The 25,222-nt window shown below is 35.1% G+C and overlaps 2 protein-coding genes and 1 pseudogene across 3 annotated transcripts; all 3 read left to right on the top strand.

The window, feature by feature from the left end:
• Nucleotides 1–1,575: 1,575 nt before the first annotated feature.
• LOC18047488 (protein SRG1) lies at nt 1,576–21,083 on the top strand. Of its 2 annotated transcripts, none has more exons than XM_024189667.1 (4): nt 1,576–1,647; nt 19,767–20,014; nt 20,110–20,434; nt 20,513–21,083. In XM_024189667.1, exons 1-4 carry the CDS (start codon nt 1,591–1,593, stop codon nt 20,768–20,770), a joined length of 888 nt encoding a protein of 295 aa, XP_024045435.1. In that variant the 5' UTR covers nt 1,576–1,590; the 3' UTR covers nt 20,771–21,083. The 2 variants fall into 2 exon arrangements, with proteins under 2 accessions (XP_024045435.1, XP_006442333.1); XM_006442270.2 differs by lacking the exon at nt 1,576–1,647 and adding an exon at nt 18,525–18,946.
• Nucleotides 4,217–5,766, top strand: LOC112100365. The gene is made up of 4 exons (XM_024189668.1): nt 4,217–4,492; nt 4,701–4,840; nt 4,964–5,015; nt 5,102–5,766. Exons 1-4 carry the CDS (start codon nt 4,328–4,330, stop codon nt 5,561–5,563), a joined length of 819 nt encoding a protein of 272 aa, XP_024045436.1. The 5' UTR covers nt 4,217–4,327; the 3' UTR covers nt 5,564–5,766.
• Nucleotides 21,084–22,602: 1,519 nt separating the features above from the next.
• Nucleotides 22,603–23,743, top strand: LOC18047487 (annotated as a pseudogene).
• The last annotated feature ends 1,479 nt before the right edge of the window (nt 23,744–25,222 follow it).

Here is a 25,222-nt window from a genome sequence, read left to right as displayed (position 1 = left end):
TAAATGTGTCTAAGGTTCAATTGAGAATATAGTAGTTGAATGATCAAACTCTCCTAATGGGGTGACCGTTGATTACCGAATTAGCACCAGTTGTTATAATAAGTGCTGTAGCACTGGGCAGAACCAATCTGCATCCGCAACTATCGCATGTTGAAAATCTCATACCTTTAAATCTACTAACAATGACCAGTTGCTTATAAATTTAATGTATGGCTTTATGATCTTTAATCTCTCTACCCTACAAGGTGAACACCTATGTCTATGATATCACAAATCTTGATTCAAGTATTCCCTTTATGGGATTTAAGTTAATCTAATCCAGGAAACTCGATTTAAGAACAAGTAATACTCTAATAATATCCGCTAAGACATGCCCTTTTGCTGCTCTATCTTAACTGAAACTATTAAATGGGTGGTCAACCGAAATAACAGTTATATTCATAAAAACTATTAGAGTATAATGCTACAGCATTATCATAACAACATATAAGAACAGTCAAGACCCCATTGGATTATTTGTCACTCAACTACAAGTAAATTCAGTTCATATTCTGAATGAGAAAAGTAAACATAAATATTCTGATCACAGAATACATCCAATCAATTAAAGGAAGAAAGATAATATGAGTTGAGCACGATGAAAGACTAATGATCCTCCTCGGTTCTTCAATGATGCCGAACAACACTCCTTAATCTTGATCTTCTTATTCTTCTTGCCTTTGTAATTGTTTTTGGATGATAATTCCTCTCCGCTTTCTATGTGGTGCATGCTTCCTTTATATATTGCAAATTAGGTTAAAACCAAAGTCTATGGGCGTGCATGTGTTTAAATTAGGAAACATGCAGATCGTGATTTAATTGCTGACCCGCGCTTATATTTTTTCCCGCATTGCTCCCAGATTGCTACAACACTGGTTGCTCTAACATTTGCAACAGCACTGTATTATTTCCGATTGTGCTTTTCTTCTTTTGTGGCCATCTTCTTTCCTCCTCTTTCTCATCTAATGTCTCCACATCCTTTCATGAATTTAAAACCTACAAATTAAAATATGTTTTTAGCACAAATTTCTATGATTCAAGCAAAACTTGTTAAAACTCAACTAAAATGAATGTTTATGCAAAAGGTCACCAAAATGTAATCAAAACACATTATTTGCTTTCTAAATGGCCTTTATTCACATCTAGAATAGATGTAATAACTCTCATTTCCGAGAGTTATCAGTCCCCTTAAAATAATCCAGATCAGTCATTTGCATAAAAATATATCATGAGCGGTTAGGTGGAGGATGCTGATTTGTTAGAAAATAATTGTTTTTAACTCTTGCGATTGTCTGCAGTCTGCACCCTGCACTCTTGTTCCAAAACCAATACAAAGCTGTAGCAATCTTAAGAGGATTTGTGGAACAAAAGATGGCCAAGATTGGAGGTTCTCTGCTTGTTCCTTGTGTTCAAGAGTTGGTCAAGAATCCTATGTTAGTTGTCCCTCCTAGATACATACGTCCAGATGAAGATTCACCACTCAATTCTGATGATGCTTTGATTTCATAGATACCAGTTATTGACATGCAGAGCTTGCTTTATGAAGAATCAATGGATTCTGAGTTAGCCAAGCTCGACTTCGCATGCAAAGAATGGGGTTTTTTCCAGGTAAAATGCTTTAGCAGAGTTAGAAAGATTTTTCATGCTTGTCTGTGATTTAAAAATCATGAAATCTGCAAAAATCTCAGTCACAAAATATCTATTTTTGAAACCCAGTTTCCATTGATTTAGCATGTCATGATTTCAAAATTTCCCATCTAGTCCTTTTGCTGCTTTCAGTGCTTCTAGGACCGCAGCTTGTGAAATGTCAAGGAAGTTGTCTCTTGTTTTATTGTACAATTTATGAGGCAATATGAAAAGAAAACACTCACCATTAATTTTCTGAAACCCAGATTCCATTGATATATTTGTTTTTGACTTTCTTTATTACTTTAGCTTTCCATATAGCCATAGATTTGTTAGTATAATTTGTATTAAAAGATGCCCATGACAAATTTCACCTATTTTGTCTCAATAGCTTTTGGTAGCTTATGAGAAATATGCTTCTGTCAATATGTGATAAAAGATATAATTAATTGTATAAGACTCCCACAGATTATTAGCTGTTCTAGAATATTCAAATTTCTCCAAAACTATGAGTAAAAAACACTTGTAAAAACCAATCATTGATTAGATTTATAAACAAAATAAAATTGGTGTTTAATGCAACAACAATGTTTGCAGTTGAAATGTAACAAATGCTTTTAGCCATCAGTAACAACAAATCTTGTCTCTAAATCAGTCAAATAAGTTGCAATCTGTCTTCATAAAACGCCTGGACGATTGTGAACCTAGTGGCACGATTATCAAATCTTAGCTGCTTTTCATTCCTGCATAATTTCAGCTGGTAAACCATGGAGTAATCTCAGCATTTCTAGAGAAAGTAAAGAAAAAGGTTAAGGGCTTCTTCAATCTGAGCATGGAAGAAAAGAAAAAATATTGGCAGCATCCAGGAGATGTAGAAGGATTTGGACAAGCCTTTGTTTTATCTGAGGAACAAAAGCTTGATGGGGCTGGCATTTTCTCGATGATCACTCTTCCAGTTCATCAGAGGAAGCCACACTTATTTCCTAAGCTCCCTCCTTCCCTCAGGTTTTCTCTGTTTGTGCTTGATATGGATTTGCAAGCAAAAAGTGAAAATTAAATCTTCTATGATTCTATATAATGTTTTACCTTCTTTTTTCTTGTAGAGACACCTTGGAAGTTTACTCAATGGGAGCCAGTTTGCCAGTGAGCTTAGGGGAAAATCTCACCTGGATGACCTGAGAATTCAACATGGTCGAGGCTAGTACAATTATTTTGGATAATTACAGATTTGCGCTAGGAATTTTCTGATGATAATTGTGCTTATTTTGGATAAGTGTCTTTCATTTTTGGAATAGAATTTTTGCAGGCTTGTCATGTTTTTATAATATTTCAAGAACTATTTCACTTGCTTTCGGAGTTAAAGATGATTCAAATATGATATTAAATACTTAAGCATGCTATAACCTTTTATTCACATCCTTATCAACAATATACTTTGTTGCAATGTCACTGAAGTTGAATATATAACAACATGCTTGGGTTATATGTAGTCATTTGGCTTAACCATCCGTCACATTAAGCAGATTGTTGTGATAATGTGTTTTGCATGTTGTTAAAATAAGTAGTTTTTACCGAAAATATTCAGAGCAATAAATTGTAAAAAAATTTGTATTGCTTGTAGCAACATTGTTCGAACATATCTTAAATGTTCCATAGCACACATTGCATGAGTACATAAGTTGTAACTTGTTACCAATAATAATAATAAAAAATAATAATAATAGTAATAATAATTATCAATAACTAAAAATGAGACAGATGTTACTTTCATAAGTGGAACTTGGATTCACAAGCAAAATATGAGGTTTTAATTGGTTGTTATCAGAAAAAAATATAAAGATAATTAATGCCTAAATATAAACAGCTATAATTGCATAAATGACTAATCGATTACAATTCGAATCCACTATTTTCTTAATAGTGCACAGTCAATTCCAACACAGCACCAGATTGCAGCGTGTTAGAAAAAAATTTAGGTAATCATATATATGTTTTAATCAATTATGATAATATGTTCACCCATATATCAAGATTTGAATAGATAAAAAGTAATACTCGAGAAGCACCAAAGTCCTTTTAACTGCAGACACGCAATGGTGGATTACTCTCACAAGTCAAGAGCAAATGCTGACTAGCTCAAAATAATACATTTTAAATTGTTGCAATGCTCCGAGACCAATGCCAAGTTGTGAAAGAAAAATAAAAAGGGGAAAAGAAAACAAAACGCAGTATTGAAAATACCTTCACCTTTTGGGTTGATGACAAGGTGGGCACCACAAATAATTAATTGGCTGATGATTTGTTATCGTTATCAAGGCTGATGCTACAATACCTGCATGTATCAGATACATGCAGGTTTTATGGCCGTTGGATTCAATACAATGAATCCAACGGCCATAAATGAATTTAAACAATAAATAATTAAAAAAATATAAAAAACTTGAAACCTATAGAATCAGTCTCAACACACACCAAACCCCCTCAACACACATCAAACCCAGGCATATATATTTGTTGGGAAAAAAAACAAACAAAAGGCTCTCACCTCACGCGGGAAATCAATTTCTTCTTCCCTCCCTCCTCACTCACGGCTCATGACTCCCTCTCCCTCTCCCTCTTCACTCACCCTCACGGGTCCCTCTCCCTCTCCCTCTCCCTCGTCATGCACTCTCTCACCTGTAGTCCCAACGACGGCGCTTTCCGGCGAGGACACGCGGAGGTTGATCTCTATTGGCGGCAAGGATTTGTAGCTACAGATTCACAACCCACTCAATTCCCGTCAGCCCATTCTAAGTCGTTGTTAGGCCATCTCTGCAGTCCACCTACGGTAATGAGACATGGGTATCATGGGATTTGTTTGGTATCATTATTTTTGTTGATCGAGTGTTTTATTTGATATGGTAAGAAGAATCATTGGCCTCTCATATTTAAAAATTACAGCTTTTATCATGTAAGTTTATTAGTGCGTATTGTTGGGTAATGTAATAATTTACATGGATTTAGAATTCGTGGAGAGAGTTTGATGAAATTATCAGTGTGTATTGACAGGGGACATAATTTTTAGTGTACACAGTATAATGGGTAAGCGTAAGGCCAATGTCGCAGATGACATTAATATTCAGTCTAAGAAGCTGGATCCTCCGAGGCTGGGCAAGCATTCGTACATATACTACTTGTAAGAAACTAATTCATTGTTGAATTTTATTATTGACATTCTGTAGTCATTTCAGTTTAACACTGCAATAATTTTAATTGACATATAAGAAACTGATATTTGATATTATTTTTCTATCTACAGCAAGATAGAATCCCAAAAGTTAAAAGAGGAAGGTGTGAAGGTGGATGAAACGGTTTGTAGACAACTTTTCTATGTTGCAGCCTACTAACTAATAGTTTGGTTGATGATTGGCCAATGAATTTTTTTTTTTGAGTGTAGGTTAAGGGGCGTATACGTGACAAATGGTTGAAACTTAGCGCGAAAGATAAAGCCGAATTCATCAACAGTTATAATGAAAAGGCTGAAATGAACTCGAGATTGGCCAGTGGATTGTTAAGTGAACCGATTCCAACAATGGAGAACAATTCTGATAAGGGTAATCACCTATGTCGATGTAGTGTTTTGCGGTTCTCCAACATTGTTTCTTCGTTATCTATTGAACAGCAAGATGCTGTGAGAGAAATTAGTTTTGGAAGCTTGTTAGGTTTAAAATGTGGGCGACTTAGGCAAGATTTATGTAGATTGTTAGTTAAGCAATGTAACGTAGATAAGCGGTCGATAACAGTCCATGGAAAGGAATACAAGCTTACTCTGGAAACTTTTACAAGTGCGATGGGTGTTGGTGACGGAGGAACACCGATTGTGCTTGGTGGTGAAGATAGTGAAATTACTGACTTATGAGCCAAGTATTGCTCAGGAAAGAAAGGCATCCCAATAGGTAGTTTAGATGAAAAATTAAAGACAAATAGTTGTGCAGATGAAGATTTCTGTATTCTATTTAGTCTATTTGCGATTAGAACTATTTTGTGTCCAACTATAGCTACATACATCAACCCATCATACCTTTATGCTTTAAAAGACGTGAGTAACATTTGCGACATAAATTGGGCCAGTTGGTCTTTCAATTTTTTATGGGAAGAAGTTTCAAAGTTCAACGAAAATAAAATTTCCTCGATGAGCGGATGCGTTATATTTTTAATGGTATGATTTATTTACTAATTTGTATTATCGTTAGTTAAACGATTATGGTATTATCGATTATTATTTCCGTATTAACTAATTTTTTGTTGTTTGCAGTTGTTCTACATGTCATCAACTAAGTTTCAGCTTTCTTCTGTTGCCGAGAATGGATGTCCTCTTAGTGCATGGACTGATAGTGAAATAAAAAGATTCCTCAAGTGGCGACAAAAGTATGGTGACTTTGAGAGCAATGCGGTTTGTTCCCTTCTATAATTGTATAGTGTTTTGTAGTTATGTTATTAAATTGAATAGATTATTTATGGATATTTGTAGTTAATGCAGGTTCTGATGTGAGAAATCAGTTGCAGCTCATCAGGTGCTCAAAGTGAAGGACAAATTGACGATGGTGACGCCGCAAGGCAGCATCCATTTCATGCTATATTAGCAGTAATGGATAGAATGGAGGAACATATGAGAAGAAATAATGATTTAGTATAAAAAAATGGGCTTGAAAATGGATTCTCTTACTGAAAAGGTTGAAAAGTTAGAACGAGCATATTTTCGTCAAGGAGCAAATGTCGTTGATAATAATCAATCACCTCCTACATATACTGGTGCCGAGGCAATTGATGATCCAATCTTTTCCTCTCCGAATATGGAGATGCACCCACCTATCCCTGCAGTTGTCACGCTTTCAGATCTAGTACGGAAAAAGCGTACGCCCATCGAAGTTAAAGAACGAAAAGCTTTGTACCTCATTACATCCACTGATGAAGAGGTTGTCCTAAAAGAAAAGTTGACAGAAGTATTGCAAGACGCGATGAAGCCTAAATTAGTGCCGGAACTTTAAGATGAGGTATACATAGAGTAATAATTTGTTAACTTTTGTCTAAACTATATATGATTTAGTCTAATATTTTTATTCTTTCTTTGTCTTGAATAAATTGTAGTCTTTCGCGCAACAAGAGAAGAAATGTCAACAGCCGCAAGATTTTAATCCGCTGTCTTTAGGCCCTCCTCGGCCATACAGAAATCGAAAACCAGGGCGGTACCAATTGTCCCCGTATGATCAAGTCTCACGCGGTCCAAAGCCAAAATATTGAGCGGGCCTTTTTTTCTTGAATGAGCCGGTAACCCTCGATCAATTGAAGATGCTCCAATATGGATTTGACAAAAGTGCTAGCCTAGAGTAACAATACCTTCATGGCCACTCATCAAGCTCTTTTCGTTTAATATATTGCCATAGTTATTTGATTTTGTTAATATATCATGTGATTAACATACTGTGAAATAATTGTGCGATCAAGTCATGAGGATATCACTTGGCGAGGCTTGTTATCACTTTTGCCCGATGCATCACTTGATGATGAGGTTTGTTCGTAATTTGACTTTAATGATGAAATTGTAATTAATAAAACCAATTATAATTGTTCTTGTGTTTAGATTTTTGCATGATGAGTGATTACCTTACACGACGTGAGTCGTGCAAAAGCCACGGGCAACCAATTAGCTGGTTCCTACCAACAAGATATGCAGTTGCTAATCCGTTCCTGTCTTTTTTTTTCATATCCTTTTTCTCATCATTAACTACGGTAATTTCAGTTGTGTTTTATATGAATTTGATATGATGAATATGTAGCAATTTGCTACAATGCCAAATGCACATTTAGATGGTTTTAAGGCTGCCTCCTAATACCGCAAACGTTACATGTATGACCTGCACCGGTGCCATCAGGTAGCGTGTGTGTTTGTTAAAATGATTTTTCGTTATGTTCGATATTATGTATGGTAAAAGTGACCCAAAGTTGTTCTTGCATAGATCTTTGTTCCCATGCATGATGGTGGCCACCATTGATTTATGTTGTTGGTTAAAATTAAAGACAAACAAGCGGAGATCTGGGATCCACTACCGGATGCACGACGGACACGAGATCGAGAAATCCAAGTGAATAGTATTGTAAGTCCAACTAATGTTTGATAAAAACGATGAGTTTAGTTTTCTGGCTATTGTGTTATTAATACATGTGATGTATTTTTGCACTTGAAAATAGTTACACTTGGTGGATGCTATACTTCATGCCATTGTGGATGCTACATATTCAGTATCTTGGAGTTTCTTGTCATTTGTAGTGACCCATGGGGAAGGAGTTCCACGGCAATCTAACGGTTTTGATTGTGGAGTTTACGTCATCAAATTTATGGATACTCCTGGAATCATCACTAACAAATCGTATATAGTACGCTCCCTTATTCGCCTTATGTGGTTTCTTGGTTTATTTAACTACTGTTGTTGGGCCACTGACATGATGAAAGTGCATGATTATTTCCGCAGCATGACTCACAGAATGTTCGAGTGCAACTTGCGTTACAACTTATAGACTCTCCGTTCAACGAACAACGCGATCAATTATTGACGTTGGCTAATGCACACTACAGTAACGCTGCAACATACATAAATGAATCGAAGCTTGCATCAACAGTGAAGGCTCGTAATGTGTCCACCAGAAAAGGTCATAAGAACAGTTGCACAAAACGTCGTTTCAGGCAGAAGGTCTGAGATTGTTGTGAACATAGATTATGATAATTTTTTGCTGACTTCATCCACAACTCTAAACTTTTGCTAAATTTACCTTGTAACTGGATTGACATACGAGTCATGTAAATTGTTTTGATGATCCAAAGGCGTAGAGGGATTAATGGGGCAATTATGATTTTTTCCTTCGGCAACCGGTTGTCTTAATTAATACATGTTGAAAGGAAGATAATTGTTGTAAATGTTGCTATTATCACTAAGTACGCAAAATATATTATTACATTGTCATTGTTCACTTCTTACATGATAATATAACTCAATGATTTCCAAAAAGTTCGTTCTGCCCCCTCGGTTCAGATCCAAAAAGTGCATCATTAGCAATCATCCCCCATCCTCCAAGTATGTGTACCGTCCTCAACTAAGCATAATGTAAATCTGAGTTAGTTAAACAACGTAAGAAAGTTTGCCAAGCAAATTCATATATCATGGGAAATCACTTACAAGTTATTATGAGGCCACCAATTATAGTATGTGCTTGCATCGGTTTGTGTATGGGTGCTCACTGGAAGGGAAACGTGTAGCCTCTAAAATTGTGGAGGCTAGCCGTTACTCTATGAGTGCTCACTAGAGGGGAAATGACTAGCCTCTAAAATTTAAGAGGCTAGCCTATTTCGTGTTGGGGCTCACTGGAGGGGAAACGGCTAGCCTAAAAAATTTAAGAGGCTAGCTTTTTTCGCGTTGGGGCTCACTGGAGGGGAAACGACTAGCCTCTAAATTTGTGGAGGCTAGCCGTTTGTGTATGGATGCTCACCATTAGCGAAAACGGCTAACCTTTAAACTTTAGAGGCTAGCCGTTTTTGCTTTTGGTGCTCTTTGGACATTAAACGACTAGCCTCTAAAAATAAAAGGCTAGCCATTTTCTCTTACTAGAGTTTCTGGAACATGAACGGCCACCCTATTATTTTGTAAAGGTTAGTCGGGTTCAAAGCAATAAAACTGTTCATCTTCGCCTTCACAAAACCGGTCAGCCACTTCTATCTCTAAAAGCCGAATCCTCTTTCCCACGTTCTCAACCGAAAGATCCATCGTTTATAATCAGTTCATAGCCCAAATTCAACCTTAGAAATCATATCCCACCATTTGCTCTTGCTAAATTTAACCCTCGAAACCGAAAAACCCTAGGTTGTAAACCCCTTTGACTTCGGCAAATGTTTACCGAAATTGAACCCACTTCAAGGCCATGTAGAGCGAAAGACAAAGGGAAAGAGGCGATTCCAGCACCCAAACGGACACGGAAGGATGGCGGCCCTATAGAACAACTGATTTTGAATCAAGACACTTCCTGGACAAGCGTTCGGCCACCCGTTTTCGCCAAAGATTCATGACCCATAAGGTACTTGATACGTTCTATATTGTGCCTGATTGTCTTCGTAGCCTTAGTATTAGCAATGGTAATTTATTGCAATTGTTGGAGGAAGTTAGTTGGATTAATGCGCTTACGATTAATGAGAATGTGTATCCTGACTTGGTGAAAGTATTTTACTCGAATATGGATACTTCCGTGGAGAAAGAGAATCGAGTAATCACCAACGTTAGAGGAGTTTTGATTGAATTTGATGATACTGAATTGAATTCTATCCTAGGAACCTCCGAAGATGGGTTAGAAATATATTCTGCTAGGAAAGTTCCTACGATTGATAACTTTGTTCATGTTGATGCCGTTAGAAACATTTGTAGGCTCATTGATCTTTCTGATGAGGTCTGTACAATCCATTTCTGTGCTCAATGTCTATGCCTTCAATCACGTATTTTACATCGTATAATTTAGAATATTGTCCTTCCTAGGTCGGGCCACTTAGATGATGTTACCCACATGGATGTTGCTTTGATTGATTCTATCCTCAGGCATCGGTCGGTTAGCCTCGGATAAACTATTATACGCACCATGCTTTCCATACCTAACTTAATCAGTCGTACTCTTCCATATGGAAATTTCATCACGCAAATCCTTAAATACTTTAGGGTGCCCGTAAACGAACCGTCTTGTAAACCCTGTAGGAGTATAGGAGATGAGGCCGTGTATGCCTTAGGATTTGAGTGGCGTAATGGAGCATGGGTGAAGTATACTGAAGCTAAGTACACAATGCTTGCTCCGAGTGATGATCGTCCTTTGAATTTTGTAGTTCCTACTGATCAGCTGCCTGATTTTTCACTTCCTTTCCGGGGTTAGCGTAGACGTGAGGACCCTCCTACCTGTGAACCTGATCATGATGCTTCTGCATCTGTCGTACCACCTGCAGAGTCACATGACTTCGGCGAAGTTACTCTTCAACAACTTATGGACGAGGTGAGGACACTTTCTGTACAGCAGACTAGCTTTCAGCATCACGTTCTGGAGGAGCACTGGCGTTTGTCAGAGCAGCATCAGCAGCTCCTTCACGGACAACGCCTCCTGTTCGAGCACTTTGGCATTCCTTATCCGTTTCCACCTCCAACACCACCATCCCCGCCGCCTCAGTAGTTTTCATTTCTTTATGCCATTATGTATGTTTAGATGTTAGTTTTAAGTTTGGATGATTGTTTTATATGTTCGGATGGTTGTTTTATATGTTCGGAAATTTTATTTGACAAGTTCGGAAGTTTCTTTTATATGTTCAGAAATTTGTTTTATATGTTTGGATGGTTGTTTTACATGTTCGGAAGTATATTTTACATGTTCGAAAATTTGTTTTATATGCCACCATGGCCGCTGCTTATTATAGCAATAGCTACCAGCTGCAGCTGTTGCTGGTTATACAATTGCCTACTGCTGCATAAGCAGCAGCAATAGGCAACTGGATGCAGCAGCAGCTGCTGGCAACTAAATGCAGCAGGAGCTGCTGCTGGTGTTGTTTCTGCAGTTGCTGCTTATGCAGCAACAGCTGGTGCCTGCAAAAGCAACAGTTGGTAGCTTCTGTTGTTGCTGAATAAGCAGCAGCTGGATGCAGCTAGGGATGGCAATTGTACCCGCAAACCCGCAAACCCGCCCAAACCCACCCGCCAAAACCCGCCCGTTGCGGGTAATTTTATCCGTTGCGGGTGGGTTTAGTATTATAAATTAAAACCCGCATATGGATGCGGGTGGGTTTGGTATTAACCTTATACCCGGTGGATACCCGCATGGATATCCACCAAACCCGCAATAATTTTTTTCAAATATTTTTAATTTAATTTAAATATAAAAATATATAAAGAAAATAATGTAATTAATCAAATTACCAAATAGCAAAAGGCTCAAAGTTGTGTATGTGTGTATATGGCTCATCTCTTATTCTAAAGTCATAACCTAAAGAAAACTAAAGGCATTTCCCTTCGAATTAGTATTTGAAAATATTAATCTTAATTATTATTTTAGGCATTGTGTTAGATGGGTGCTTATGGTGGTGAATAAAATAAATATATTCTCTTTGATCTTGTTTTAAATGATAATATGAAATGTAATTATTATTTTTAGATATTAGTTTGTGTTTTTTAAATAGATTTGTATAATTTATACTTAAATTTGAGAATTTGTGTTGAATTGATGTGGAAATTTTAATTTTTCATTTACACTGTTTAAATATAAAATTGAATATGTTATATGGAACTTGAGGTTATTATTATAAATTTATATATTAAATATTTGTGATTTTAAATACGGAAACCCGCAAAAAATCCGTCGGATACCATTGCGGGTTTGGTAATTGTTAAAACCCGCTGCGGGTGGGTTTTTTAAAAAAATTTAAAACCCGCTGCGGGTTGCGGGTGGGTTTGGTAATTTAAATTTTGTGCGGGTTTGGGTTTGGTAATGGCAAACCCGCTGCGGGCGGTGCCCATTGCCATCCCTAGATGCAGCAGCTACTGCTTATGCAGCAACAGTAGCTGGTGCTTGCAAAAACAACAGGTACCAGCTGCTGCTGTTGCTGGTTCTGCAGCTGCCTGTTGCAGCAGCAGCTGCTGGCAGCTAGATGCAGAAGCAGCTGCTGGCAGCTAGATGCAGAAGCAGCTGCTGCTGGTGTTGTTACTGCAGCTGGTGCCTGCAAAAGCAGCAATTGGTAGTTGCTGCTGTTGCTGGTTCTGCAGGCACCTGTTGCTGCATAAGCAGCAGCTGCTAGCAGCTACAAGCAATAGCATTCCTACTGGTGTTGTTATTGTTGCTGCTGCATAAGCAACAACAGCTGCTCGCTGCTTTTGTAGTAGCTGGTGCCTGCATAAGTACCAACTGGTGGCTACTGCTGTTGCTGGTTCTGCAGCTAGTGGCTGCTGCTATTGCTGGTGGCTGCTGCTGTGGCTGGTTCAGCTGCAACTGCAGTTGCTGGCTGCTTATGCCAACAGCAGCAGCAACTGAAATCCCCAAAATAAGCATTATCAGTAGGGCCATTAGTAGCTGCAACAGCTGGCATAATTAATTACGCACATTGATTTCAAACCATTTTGCATGCTATTTAATCAGTTTATCTTAACCTAAAACACAATATTTGTTATTCAGCGGAAGCAAAGGAAACTAAATGAACATTAAATCATTAACTTCGAACATGCGATCATTAACTTGCACTATGGAAATCATACAGTTATTGGACCAATAAACATGAGATCAGCACCATTAACTTGATACCGGGACCATTAAACTTGAAACAGAAGGAACCTGAAACTTAGGGCAATGAACATAAAACATGTGATCATTAACTTGCAACCTAAAAAATTATATAATTAATGGACTAATAAACATGAAATCATGACCATTAACGTGATACATAAACCAATAAACGTGAAACTAGTGAACTTGAAACTTAAGGCAATAGACCTGAAATATGAGATCATTAACTTGCAACTATAAAAATTATTAAATTAATGAACTTAAAACTTATGGCAATCAACATGAAACATGTGATCATTAACTTGCAACCTAAAAAATTACATAATTAATGGACGAATAAACATGAAATCATGACCATTAACGTGATATCTAAACCAATGAACTTGAAACCAGTGAACTTGAAACTTAAGGCAATTGACCTAAAATATGATATCATTAACTTGCAACCATAAAAATTATTAAATTAATGAACTTGAAACTTAGGGCAATAAACATGAAACATATGATCATTAACTTGCAACCTAAAAACTTATCTAATTAATGGACCAATGAACATGAAATCATGACCATTAACGTGATATTTAAACTAATAAACTTGAAACCAGTGAACTTGAAACTTAAGACAATAAACCTGAAATATGAGATCATTAACTTGCAACCATTAAAATTATTAAATTAATGAACTTGAAACTTAGGGTAATGAACATGAAACATATGATCATTAACTTGCAACCTAAAAAATTATATAATTAATGGACCAATGAACATGAAATCATGACCATTAACGTGATATCTAAACCAATAAACTTGAAACCAGTGAACTTGAAACTTAAGGCAATAAACCTGAAATATGAGATCATTAACATGCAACCATAAAAATGATTAAATTAATGAACTTGAAACTTAGGGTAATGAACATGAAACATGTAATCATTAACTTGCAACCTAAAAAATTATATAATTAATGGACCAATGAACATGAAATCATGACCATTAACGTGATATCTAAACCAATAAACTTGAAACCAGTGAACTTGAAACTTAGGGCAACAAACCTGAAATATGAGATCATTAACTTGCAACCATTAAAATATTAAATTAATGAACTTGAAACTTAGGGCAATAAACATGAAACATATGATCATTAACTTGCAACCTAAAAAATTATATAATTAATGGACCAATGAACATGAAATCATGACCATTAACGTGATATTTAAACCAATAAACTTGAAACCAGTAAACTTGAAACTTAAGGCAATAAACCTAAAATATGAGATCATTAACTTGCAACCATAAAAATGATTAAATTAATGAACTTGAAACTTAGGGCAATGAACTTGAAACTTAGGGCAATGAACATGAAATATCGAATCATTAACTTGCAACATAAAAAATTATATAATTAATGGACCAATAAACATGAAATCATGATCATTAACGTGATACCAAAAGCAATAAACTTGAAACCAGTGAACTTGAAACTTAGGGCAATAAACCTGAAATATGAGATCATTAACTTGCAACCATTAAAATTATTAAATTAATGAACTTGAAACTTAGGGTAATGAACATGAAACATATGATCATTAACTTGCAACCTAAAAAATTATATAATTAATGGACCAATGAACATGAAATCATGACCATTAACGTGAAACTTGAAACCAGTAAACTTGAAACTTAAGGCAATAAACCTAAAATATGAGATCATTAACTTGCAATCATAAAAATGATTAAATTAATGAACTTGAAACTTAGGGCAATGAACTTGAAACTTAGGGCAATGAACATGAAATATCGAATCATTAACTTGCAACATAAAAAATTATATAATTAATGGACCAATAAACATGAAATCATGATCATTAACGTGATACCAAAACCAATAAACTTGAAACCAGTGAACTTGAAACTTAGGGCAATAAACCTGAAATATGAGATCATTAACTTGCAACCATTAAAATTATTAAATTAATGAACTTGAAACTTAGGGTAATGAACATGAAACATATGATCATTAACTTGCAACCTAAAAAATTATATAATTAATGGACCAATGAACATGAAATCATGACCATTAACGTGATATCTAAACCAATAAACTTGAAACCAGTGAACTTGAAACTTAAGGCAATAAACCTGAAATATGAGATCATTAACATGCAACCATAAAAATGATTAAATTAATGAACTTGAAACTTAGGGTAATGAACATGAAACATGTAATCATTAACTTGCAACCTAAAAAATTATATAATTAATGGACCAATGAACATGAAATCATGACCATTAACGTGATATCTAAACCAATAAACTTGAAACCAGTGAACTTGAAACTTAGGGCAACAAACCTGAAATATGAGATCATTAACTTGCAACCATTAAAATATTAAATTAATGAACTTGAAACTTAGGGCAATAAACATGAAACATATGATCATTAACTTGCAACCTAAAAAATTATATAATTAATGGACCAATGAACATGAAATCATGACCATTAACGTGAAACTTGAAACCAGTAAACTTGAAACTTAAGGCAATAAACCTAAAATATGAGATCATTAACTTGCAATCATAAAAATGATTAAATTAATGAACTTGAAACTTAGGGCAATGAACTTGAAACTTAGGGCAATGAACATGAAATATCGAATCATTAACTTGCAACATAAAAAATTATATAATTAATGGACCAATAAACATGAAATCATGATCATTAACGTGATACCAAAACCAATAAACTTGAAACCAGTGAACTTGAAACTTAGGGCAATAAACCTGAAATATGAGATCATTAACTTGCAACCATTAAAATTATTTAATTAATGAACTTGAAACTTAGGGCAATGAACATGAAATATCGAATCATTAACTTGCAACCTGAAAAATTATATAATTAATGGACCAATAAACATGAAATCATGACCATTAACGTGATACCAAAACCAATAAACTTGAAACCAGTGAACTTGAAACTTAAGGCAATAAACTTGAAATATGAGATCATTAACTTGCAACCATTAAAATGATTAAATTAATGAACTTGAAACTTAGGGTAATGAACATGAAACATGTAATCATTAACTTGCAACCTAAAAAATTATATAATTAATGGACCAATGAACATGAAATCATGACCATTAACGTGATATCTAAACCAATAAACTTGAAACCAGTGAACTTGAAACTTAGGGCAATAAACCTGAAATATGAGATCATTAACTTGCAACCATTAAAATATTAAATTAATGAACTTGAAACTTAGGGCAATAAACATGAAACATATGATCATTAACTTGCAACCTAAAAAATTATATAATTAATGGACCAATGAACATGAAATCATGACCATTAACGTGAAACTTGAAACCAGTAAACTTGAAACTTAAGGCAGTAAACCTAAAATATGAGATCATTAACTTGCAATCTTAAAACTGTTTAAATTAATGAACTTGAATGTTAGGGCAATGAACTTGAAACTTAGGGCAATGAACATGAAATATCGAATCATTAACTTGCAACATAAAAAATTATATAATTAATGGACCAATAAACATGAAATCATGATCATTAACGTGATACCAAAACCAATAAACTTGAAACCAGTGAACTTGAAACTTAGGGCAATAAACCTGAAATATGAGATCATTAACTTGCAACCATTAAAATTATTTAATTAATGAACTTGAAACTTAGGGCAATGAACATGAAATATCGAATCATTAACTTGCAACCTGAAAAATTATATAATTAATGGACCAATAAACATGAAATCATGACCATTAACGTGATACCAAAACCAATAAACTTGAAACCAGTGAACTTGAAACTTAAGGCAATAAACCTGAAATATGAGATCATTAACTTGCAACCATTAAAATTATTTAATTAATGGATCAATAAACATGAAAGCATAACCATTAACTTGATACCCGAACCATTAAACATGTTACCAAAGGAACATGAAACAGAGGGCAATAAACATGCAATATGTTATCATTAACTTGCAATCATGAAAATCATTAAATTAATGGACCAATGAACATGAAATCGTGACCATTAAGTTGATACCTTGACCATTAAACGTGAAACTGAAGGAAATTGAAACTTAAGGCAATAAACATGAAACGTGAGATCATTAACTCGCAACCATGAAAATAATGAAATTAATGGACCAATAAACATGAAATCAAGACCATTAACTGAAGGAACATTAAACGTGAAACTGAAGGAAACTGAAGGAACATGAAACATAGGACAATAAATATGCAATATGTTATTATTAACTTGTAACCATGAAAATTGTTAAATTAATGGACCAATGAACATGAAGCTGTGACCATTAAGTTAATACCTTGACCATTAAACGTGAAACTGAAGGAAATTGAAACTTAGGGCAATAAACATGAAACGTGAGATCATTAACTCGCAACCATGAAAATAATGAAATTAATGGACCAATAAACATGAAATCAGAACTATTAACTTGATATTTATACCATTAAACTTAAAACTTTTTTTTTATTATTATAAATATTATTTTTTTTGTCTTGTTCTTTAATATTAAAATAATGAATATTTTATTTTTTTAATTAAATATTATTATTTAATTTATTCAAGGGGCAACCGGTTGCTCCCAGTTTTTTTTTTTTGCAACTGTAAAGATGGACCAACTGTAAACCGGTTGCAAAAACCGTCACATTAAGCAGATTGTTGTGATAATGTGTTTTACAACCTTCCCCAGTAGCATGAATGTAGTTAAAATAAGTAGTTTTTACCGAAAATATTCAAGGCAATAAATTGTAACAAATTTTGTATTGCTTGTAGCAACATTGTTCTCCATAGCACACATTGCATGAGTACATAAGTTGTAACTTGTTACCAATAATAATAATAATAAATAATAATAATAGTAATAATAATTATCAATAACTAAAAATGAGACAGATGTTACTTTCATAAGTGGAACTTGGATTCACAAGCAAAATATGAGGTTTTAATTGGTTGTTATCAGAAAAAAATATAAAGATAATTAATGCCTAAATATAAACAGCTATAATTGCATAAATGACTAATCGATTACAATTCGAATCCACTATTTTCTTAATAGTGCACAGTCAATTCCAACACAGCACCAGATTGCAGCGTGTTAGAAAAAAATTTAGGTAATCATATATATGTTTTAATCAATTATGATAATATGTTCACCCATATATCAAGATTTGAATAGATAAAAAGTAATACTCGAGAACCACCAAAGTCCTTTTAACTGCAGACACGCAATGGTGGATTACTCTCACAAGTCAAGAGCAAATGCTGACAAGCTCAAAATAATACATTTTAAACTGTTGCAATGCTCCGAGACCAATACCAAGTTGTGCAAAAAAAAAAAAAAAGGGAAAAAGACAACAAAACGCAGTATTGAAAATACCTTCACCTTTTGGGTTGATGACAAGGTGGGCACCACAAATAATTAATTGGCTGATGATTTGTTATCCTTATCAATAGAGGATAGTTTTGACCTGCGAATATTTTATTATGCATTCTAAACATGTGCAAAAAATTAAAAATACTTCATGAATGGTTAGGTGGAGGATGCTGATTAATTTCTTGGAAAAAGATTCTTTTTTACTTTTGTGATTGTCGGCACTCAGTCTTGTTCCAAATTCAATACAAAGCTGCAGCAATCTTGAAAGGATTTGAGGAACAAAAGATGGCCCAGATTGGAAGTTCTCTCCTTGTGCCTTGTGTTCAAGAGTTGGTCAAGAATCCGGCGTTAGTTGTCCCCGACAGATACATACGTCCAGATCAAGATTCACCCCTCATTTCTGATGATACTTTGATTTCACAGATACCAGTTATTGACATGCAAAGCTTACATTCTGAAGAATCAATGGATTCTGAGTTAGCCAAGCTCGACTTCGTATGCAAAGAATGGGGTTTTTTCCAGGTATAATGCTTTAGCAAAGTTAGAAAATTGTTTCGCCAGAACATGCTTGTTTGTGATCAAGAATCGAGAAATATGCAAATTCTCAATCAAATAGGCAAAATTAAAATTCATATTTATTTCTTAAACCCACGTATCATTGATGTTAGCAGATCATGGTTTCACTTTCCGGTGTTGTCTGTGGCTTAGGACTGCAGCTTGTGAAAAGAAAAACTTGTCTCTGGTTTATTTATTATTGACTTTCTATACTGCTTTACCTTTCCCCCTCCAGACATGGGTTAATTAGCTATTTCATTCCTAAATGTCAAACACGCAATATGTATTAAAAAGACGGTCTTGAGAAATTTCACCTCCTCTGCCTCAATAGCTTTTGGTACCTTATGAGAAATATGCTTCTGTCAAAATTTTAAAAGATATACTATCGTAAATTGTGTAAGACCTCTTAGAAAATGTACTCATTTCTGTAGTCAATGTTGCAAATTTACTTTAATTTAAAGACAATTAGAAGTAACATTGAGATTATTTGCTGTTGTATGATTTTTCAAATTCTAGGTGTGAACAAACCACAAGAACTTTATGCTCATTATAGTTATTCTAGAATAACCGAAATTTCTCCGATAGAATGAATAGAAAACACCTGTGGAAACTAATTGTTGAGAAGATTTAAATGTAACAAATGCTTTTAGCCATCTTTGATTGTAAATCTTATCTCTAAATCAGTCAGATAAGTTGCAATCTGTCTTAATAAAACACCTGGACTATTGTGAGCTTAGTGGCACGATTATTAAATCTTTGCCACATTTCGTTCCTGTATTTTTTTCAGCTGGTAAATCATGGAATGAGCACAGCATTTCTAGAGAAATTAAAGAAAGAGGTTGAGGGATTCTTCAATCTCAGCATGGAAGAAAAGAAAAAATATTGGCAGCGTCCAGGAGATATGGAAGGATTTGGACAAGCCTTTGTTGTATCTGAGGAACAAAAGCTTGATTGGGCTGACCTTTTCTCCATGATGACTCTTCCAGTTCATCTGAGGAAACCACATTTATTTCCTAAGCTCCCTCCTTCCCTCAGGTTCTCTCTCTCTCTCTCTCTCTCTCTCTCTCTCTATGTCAATGTCATTTTGATTTGCAAACAAATAAAGGATGGTGCATCTTCTTTTCCTGTAGAGAGACCTTGGAAGTTTACTCAATGGAATTAAAAACCCTAGCCGAGAACCTAATATCGAAAATGGGAGAAGTGTTAAATATCAAAGATGAAGAAATGAGAGAATTCTTTGAAAATGGACTGCAAGGAATGAGGATGAATTATTACCCTCCATGTCCTCAGCCCGAGAAGGTTATGGGCCTGTCGCCGCATTCTGATGCGGCTGCACTTACCATTCTGCTACAACTTAATGAAGTGGAGGGTCTCCAGGTAAAGAAGGATGGAAAGTGGATTCCTGTTACCCCACTCCCGGATGCTTTCATTGTCAACATTGGAGACACATTGGAGGTAATAATTATAATAAATTACCTTAACCTGGCATTTTTATGCGCTTGCTTATGTGCTTTACTAATTTTTACATGGCAGATTATAACCAATGGGACATACCGTAGCATTGAGCATCGTGCAGTTGTAAACTCTGTACAGGAAAGACTTTCCGTTGCCACAGTTTACTCAGTGAGATATGATGGTGAAGTATATCCTGCCTCCAGTTTGATCTCTGAAAAAACTCCTCCTTTGTTTAGAAGAGTGAGAATTGAAGAATACTTTAGGAGCCGGTATGCTCGTGAGCTTAGGGGAAAATCTCAGCTGGATTCCCTGAGAATTCAACATGGTCAAGGCTAGTATAAGTTTATTTCGGATAACTAAAGAGTTTGGTACAAAAACTCTGAAGGACCTTGCTATTGAGATTGTGTGTGGAACTGAAAATAAGAAATAAGTTCTATGAATACTGTGGTATAACCTGCTATGCTGGGATCGTTGTGTAGCTCTATCATTTGAGATACTGAATAGACCATGTAAGAATCTTAAGAATTGCAGACTTATGCCTGGAATCTTCCGATGATATATGGTGGTGCTTATATCAGATCAGTATCTTTCTTTTTTGAAATAGAATTTTTGCATACCTGACTTGTTTTTAATGAGATTTCAAGGACTATATGACTTGGTTTCCAAATTTTTATGATACATACAGATAATATTACCACAGAACCAGTGTAGTTTCTGTATCAGCCGTTATAGTTTTCAGTTAATAGTAACAAGTTTTTGATTTTTAACAACAATGTTGTCCTTCCACGTCTTAAATATTCCATTCCATAACACACATTGTGACGAATACATAACTTGTTACCACTAACGAAAAATTTTGCCATCAATAGCTGAAAATAGATGTTAGTTACACAAGCTGCAAAGCTATAACTTTGGATTTCATATTCAGATCGTCTCTCTCAAAGTTGAACTTGGAACTACGGTTGATGATCAGCTATTATGCTGAGAAAAATACAAGATTTTGATTGGTTGTCATCAGACCATGTAAAAGAAATTAGCATGGTATCCAAATTCTTAAGAGTTTGTGAAGGCAATGCACTATCTTTTTTATAATTCGCAGCAGACAGCAACACAACAGCAGACTGCAACTGTCATATTCACAAAATATCTATGGGCCAACCCTAGACCCGCAATGGTGGATTAGTCTCACACAAGGCCACAGCAAATAATGACTTGTTGAAAATAATACATTTTCAACATTTGCTTTGTCAATAAAACTCTGGAGCATTATTGTTGAGAGAATTTGTGGAACAAAAAGAAGGCCAAGTTCGGAGGTTCTCTGCCTGTGCCTTGTGTTCAAGAGTTGGCCAAGAACCCTATGTTAGCTATCCCTCCCAGATACATACGACCAGGCCAAGATTTAACCACAATTTCTGATAATAATTTGGATTCACGGGTATTGCAGAGCTTGTTTTCTGAAGAGTCAATGGATTCTGAGTTGTCCAGGCTCCACTTCGCTTGCAAAGAATGGGCTTCTTTCTAGGTAAACTCCTTTGCCAAGTTATTATTATTTTGCTTTTAAAGGATTTGCTTGGGATGAGACCTCATCTAGTAAATACCACCGTTTGTCCCATATTGTTACTCGAGCGCAGATATCTGCAAATTGCGAATTACATTCACAACCAGCTAAGCTACACCTGTCGTGAGGCACCCAAGTTTGTATTTTTTCATTTGGACATGCTTGGTTTATTAATAGTAGTCTGGCGTCAAGAATTAAGAAATCTATATACTCTCAATCAAAAAGTACAGTCGATCAAATTCAGATTAGATTGTGTTTCATTCTTATAGGTCAAGTAGGCCACAAATTTGGCCTACTCTGTATCAATGCTTTCTTACTCTGTAAGTTAGCAATAAGAAAGCTGTAACAAAATTTGAGTCTAGATAGTCTTAACCAAGCCGGTTTAAGCACTCCTTTTTTTTTTTTTTTTTGAAAATTGAGGGATGTAACTGACCTTGTCCGATTATGGACCATCTAACTTGCTTTCTTGTATAGCTGAGAAGACAAACCTGCATTCTTGAAAATTAAATTGTCTTTAATATCTTTCAGATGTCTAGGCTTACGATAGCTTGAGAAGAACTATAAGCAAATTTATGATGGAGTATAATGCAAATGTGATTCTATTAGTTTATTGAAATCTAACAAATATGGAAGGATTTGGACAAGCATGTGTTATATCCGAGGAACAAAAGGTTGATTGGATTGACATTTTCTTCATGACAACTCTTCCAATTCATCTGAGGAAACCCCACTTGTTTCCTAAGCTCCCTCTTTACCCCTCAGGTTTCTCTTTTTCTCTCTCTAGTCAGTTATTTGATGATTGCAAATGTATTATGTTCAGAGAAAGATCCCAAGTCAGTTATATTTAGTAAAATTTGACAACCAAACATGAAAGAATACTGTTAAATAATAACTTGTTTAACAATCCACCACAATCATGTACTAAACCTTTTAATTGCATCTTCTTTTTTCTTGTAGGAAATCTTGGAATTTATTCAGTGGAGTTAAAAATCTCTGGCCATGAACCTGGTATTGAAAATGGGAAAAGTTCTAAATATCAAAGATGAAGAATTGAGAGAATACTTTGAAAATGGTTTCCAATCAATGGGGATGAACTATTACCCTCCATGTCCTCAGCCGGAGAAGGTTGTGGGCCTCACAACTCATTCAGATGACTCTGTTCTTACCATTCTGCTGGAAATCAATGAAGTAGAAGGTCTCCAGATCAAGAAGGATGGAAAGTGGATTCCTGTTACACCTTTTCCAAATGCTTTCGTTGTCAACATTGGAGTCGTGTTGGAGGTAATTATTATGATAAGTTATTTTAACTTGACATTCATATGAGCTAGCTAATGTGTGCTTTCATTAATTCCTGTTGCTCCACTCCCTAATGCTTTCATTGTCGACATTGGAGACACACTGGAGGTAATAATTATAGTAAAATACTTAACTTGGCATTTATATGAGCCTGCTCATGTGCTTTAATAATTTTTACATGGCAGATTGTAACCAATGGGACATACCGTAGCATTGAGCATCGTGTAATTGTAAACTCTATACAAGGAAGACTTTCCATTGGCACAGTTTACTTAGTGATATATGATGGTGAAATGTACCCTACGTCCAATTTGGTCTCTGAAAATAATCCTCTATTGTTTAAAAGAGTGACAGTTGAAGAATACTTCAGGAACTTGTGTGCTCGCAAGCTTAGGGGCAAATCTCCTCTGGATGCCTTGAGAATTGAACATGTTCAAGACTAGTATAATGCACAATTTGTCTCTAGAGTCTAGTAGTTTGTCTTCCAAATTAACAGATTCTCCTAGAGAATCCTTTAAACTTCTCTGTGCACTCTCTCTAATGATAAGATGTCAACAGAGAATAGAACGATACGTGTGACCTACGGACAATAACTATTTATATAAACAAATTTTTCTTTTGTCTTTATGTATTCTTATTCCAACCCATCATGGAAATAGAAATTAGTCTTAAGTCTCTGTACATTAAAGGCCCACAATTGATTAGATACATTAAAGCCCAAATTATCGAAAACCTTAATAGATCATTTTTAATTTGTCTTAATCTTATATAATAGTTCACAACATATAATTATTCACATATAAACCCAACATTGGATCAAGGATCTAACAATGCTAGATTAAAGATCCAACAACCTTTCACTTGGGCTATATATGTAACCTTATAATTATACTTTGCAAAAATAACCATATGAGCTCAACTTTACTGTCATTACTAAACTGTATCTATAGTCAATTCGGTCCATCAATCATATCAACAAAGGATCAAAACGACCTTTGTTACAACTATCGTAACTTGACCCATCAATGCTCACTATGCCAATATAACTGAATGACATAGATCATGATATGGGCGTGTAGGATGGAAATTTCATGTAATGTGATCTTAACATGCCTATTTCCAATTGATCCGCCTTAAACTTTAGTGAGATCAAATCATATAAAAATTAGTGTGAATGAATAAACCAAAACTTTATTTCTGCAGAAAATAACCTTAAATATCCCTAAACCGAAAAATGTTTATATCATAAGAACATTTGAAATTTACAAAATCCCATTAAAAATGAATATCCTTTAATGACACGACACTTATATGAACGGTGTACTTATGAAAAATTTTAGATGGTATTCCCTTAGTAAGCGAATCCGTGATCATGAATTTTGTACCATTATGCTTTATAGACAATTTTCCACTCTGAATTCTTTATTTAACAACTAGGAACTTGATGTTTATATACTGTGACTTCGTCGAGCTCCTATTGTTATTGGAATATAGCACTGCTAACTTATTGTCACATAATAACTTAAGTGGTCTATCAATAACATCTAAAATGTGTAACTCTGTGACGTAATTCCTTAGCCATATTCTGTGATTGGATGTCTCGTTACATGCTATGAACTCCGCTACTATAGTAGAAGAGGCTATAAGAGACTGCTCAACAGATGTGGCTCGCTCTAAAAGATAAGTTCAGTGGCACTTCGACTACTAAATTGCAAGGCTTATGATCAAGTTTGATTCTTCTCGGAATTGCCAAAATCATATTATGAGGCAGCAGCTGAGGGAGAGGTCAAACATGATTTGCGAACTTAAGGCTGCTGGACATATTTTGACTGATGAACAACAAGTCCAGGAAGTAATAAGATCTCTACCTGATTCTTGGCTGCACATGATGGTGAATATGACTCATAATGAAAGTATTAGAACTTTCAATGACA

The sequence above is a fragment of the Citrus clementina genome, unplaced genomic scaffold (genome assembly GCF_000493195.1).
Source record: "Citrus clementina cultivar Clemenules unplaced genomic scaffold, Citrus_clementina_v1.0 scaffold_3, whole genome shotgun sequence".
In the NCBI taxonomy this organism is placed as follows: domain Eukaryota; kingdom Viridiplantae; phylum Streptophyta; class Magnoliopsida; order Sapindales; family Rutaceae; genus Citrus; species Citrus x clementina.
This window is presented reverse-complemented; position numbering and strand designations above follow the sequence as displayed.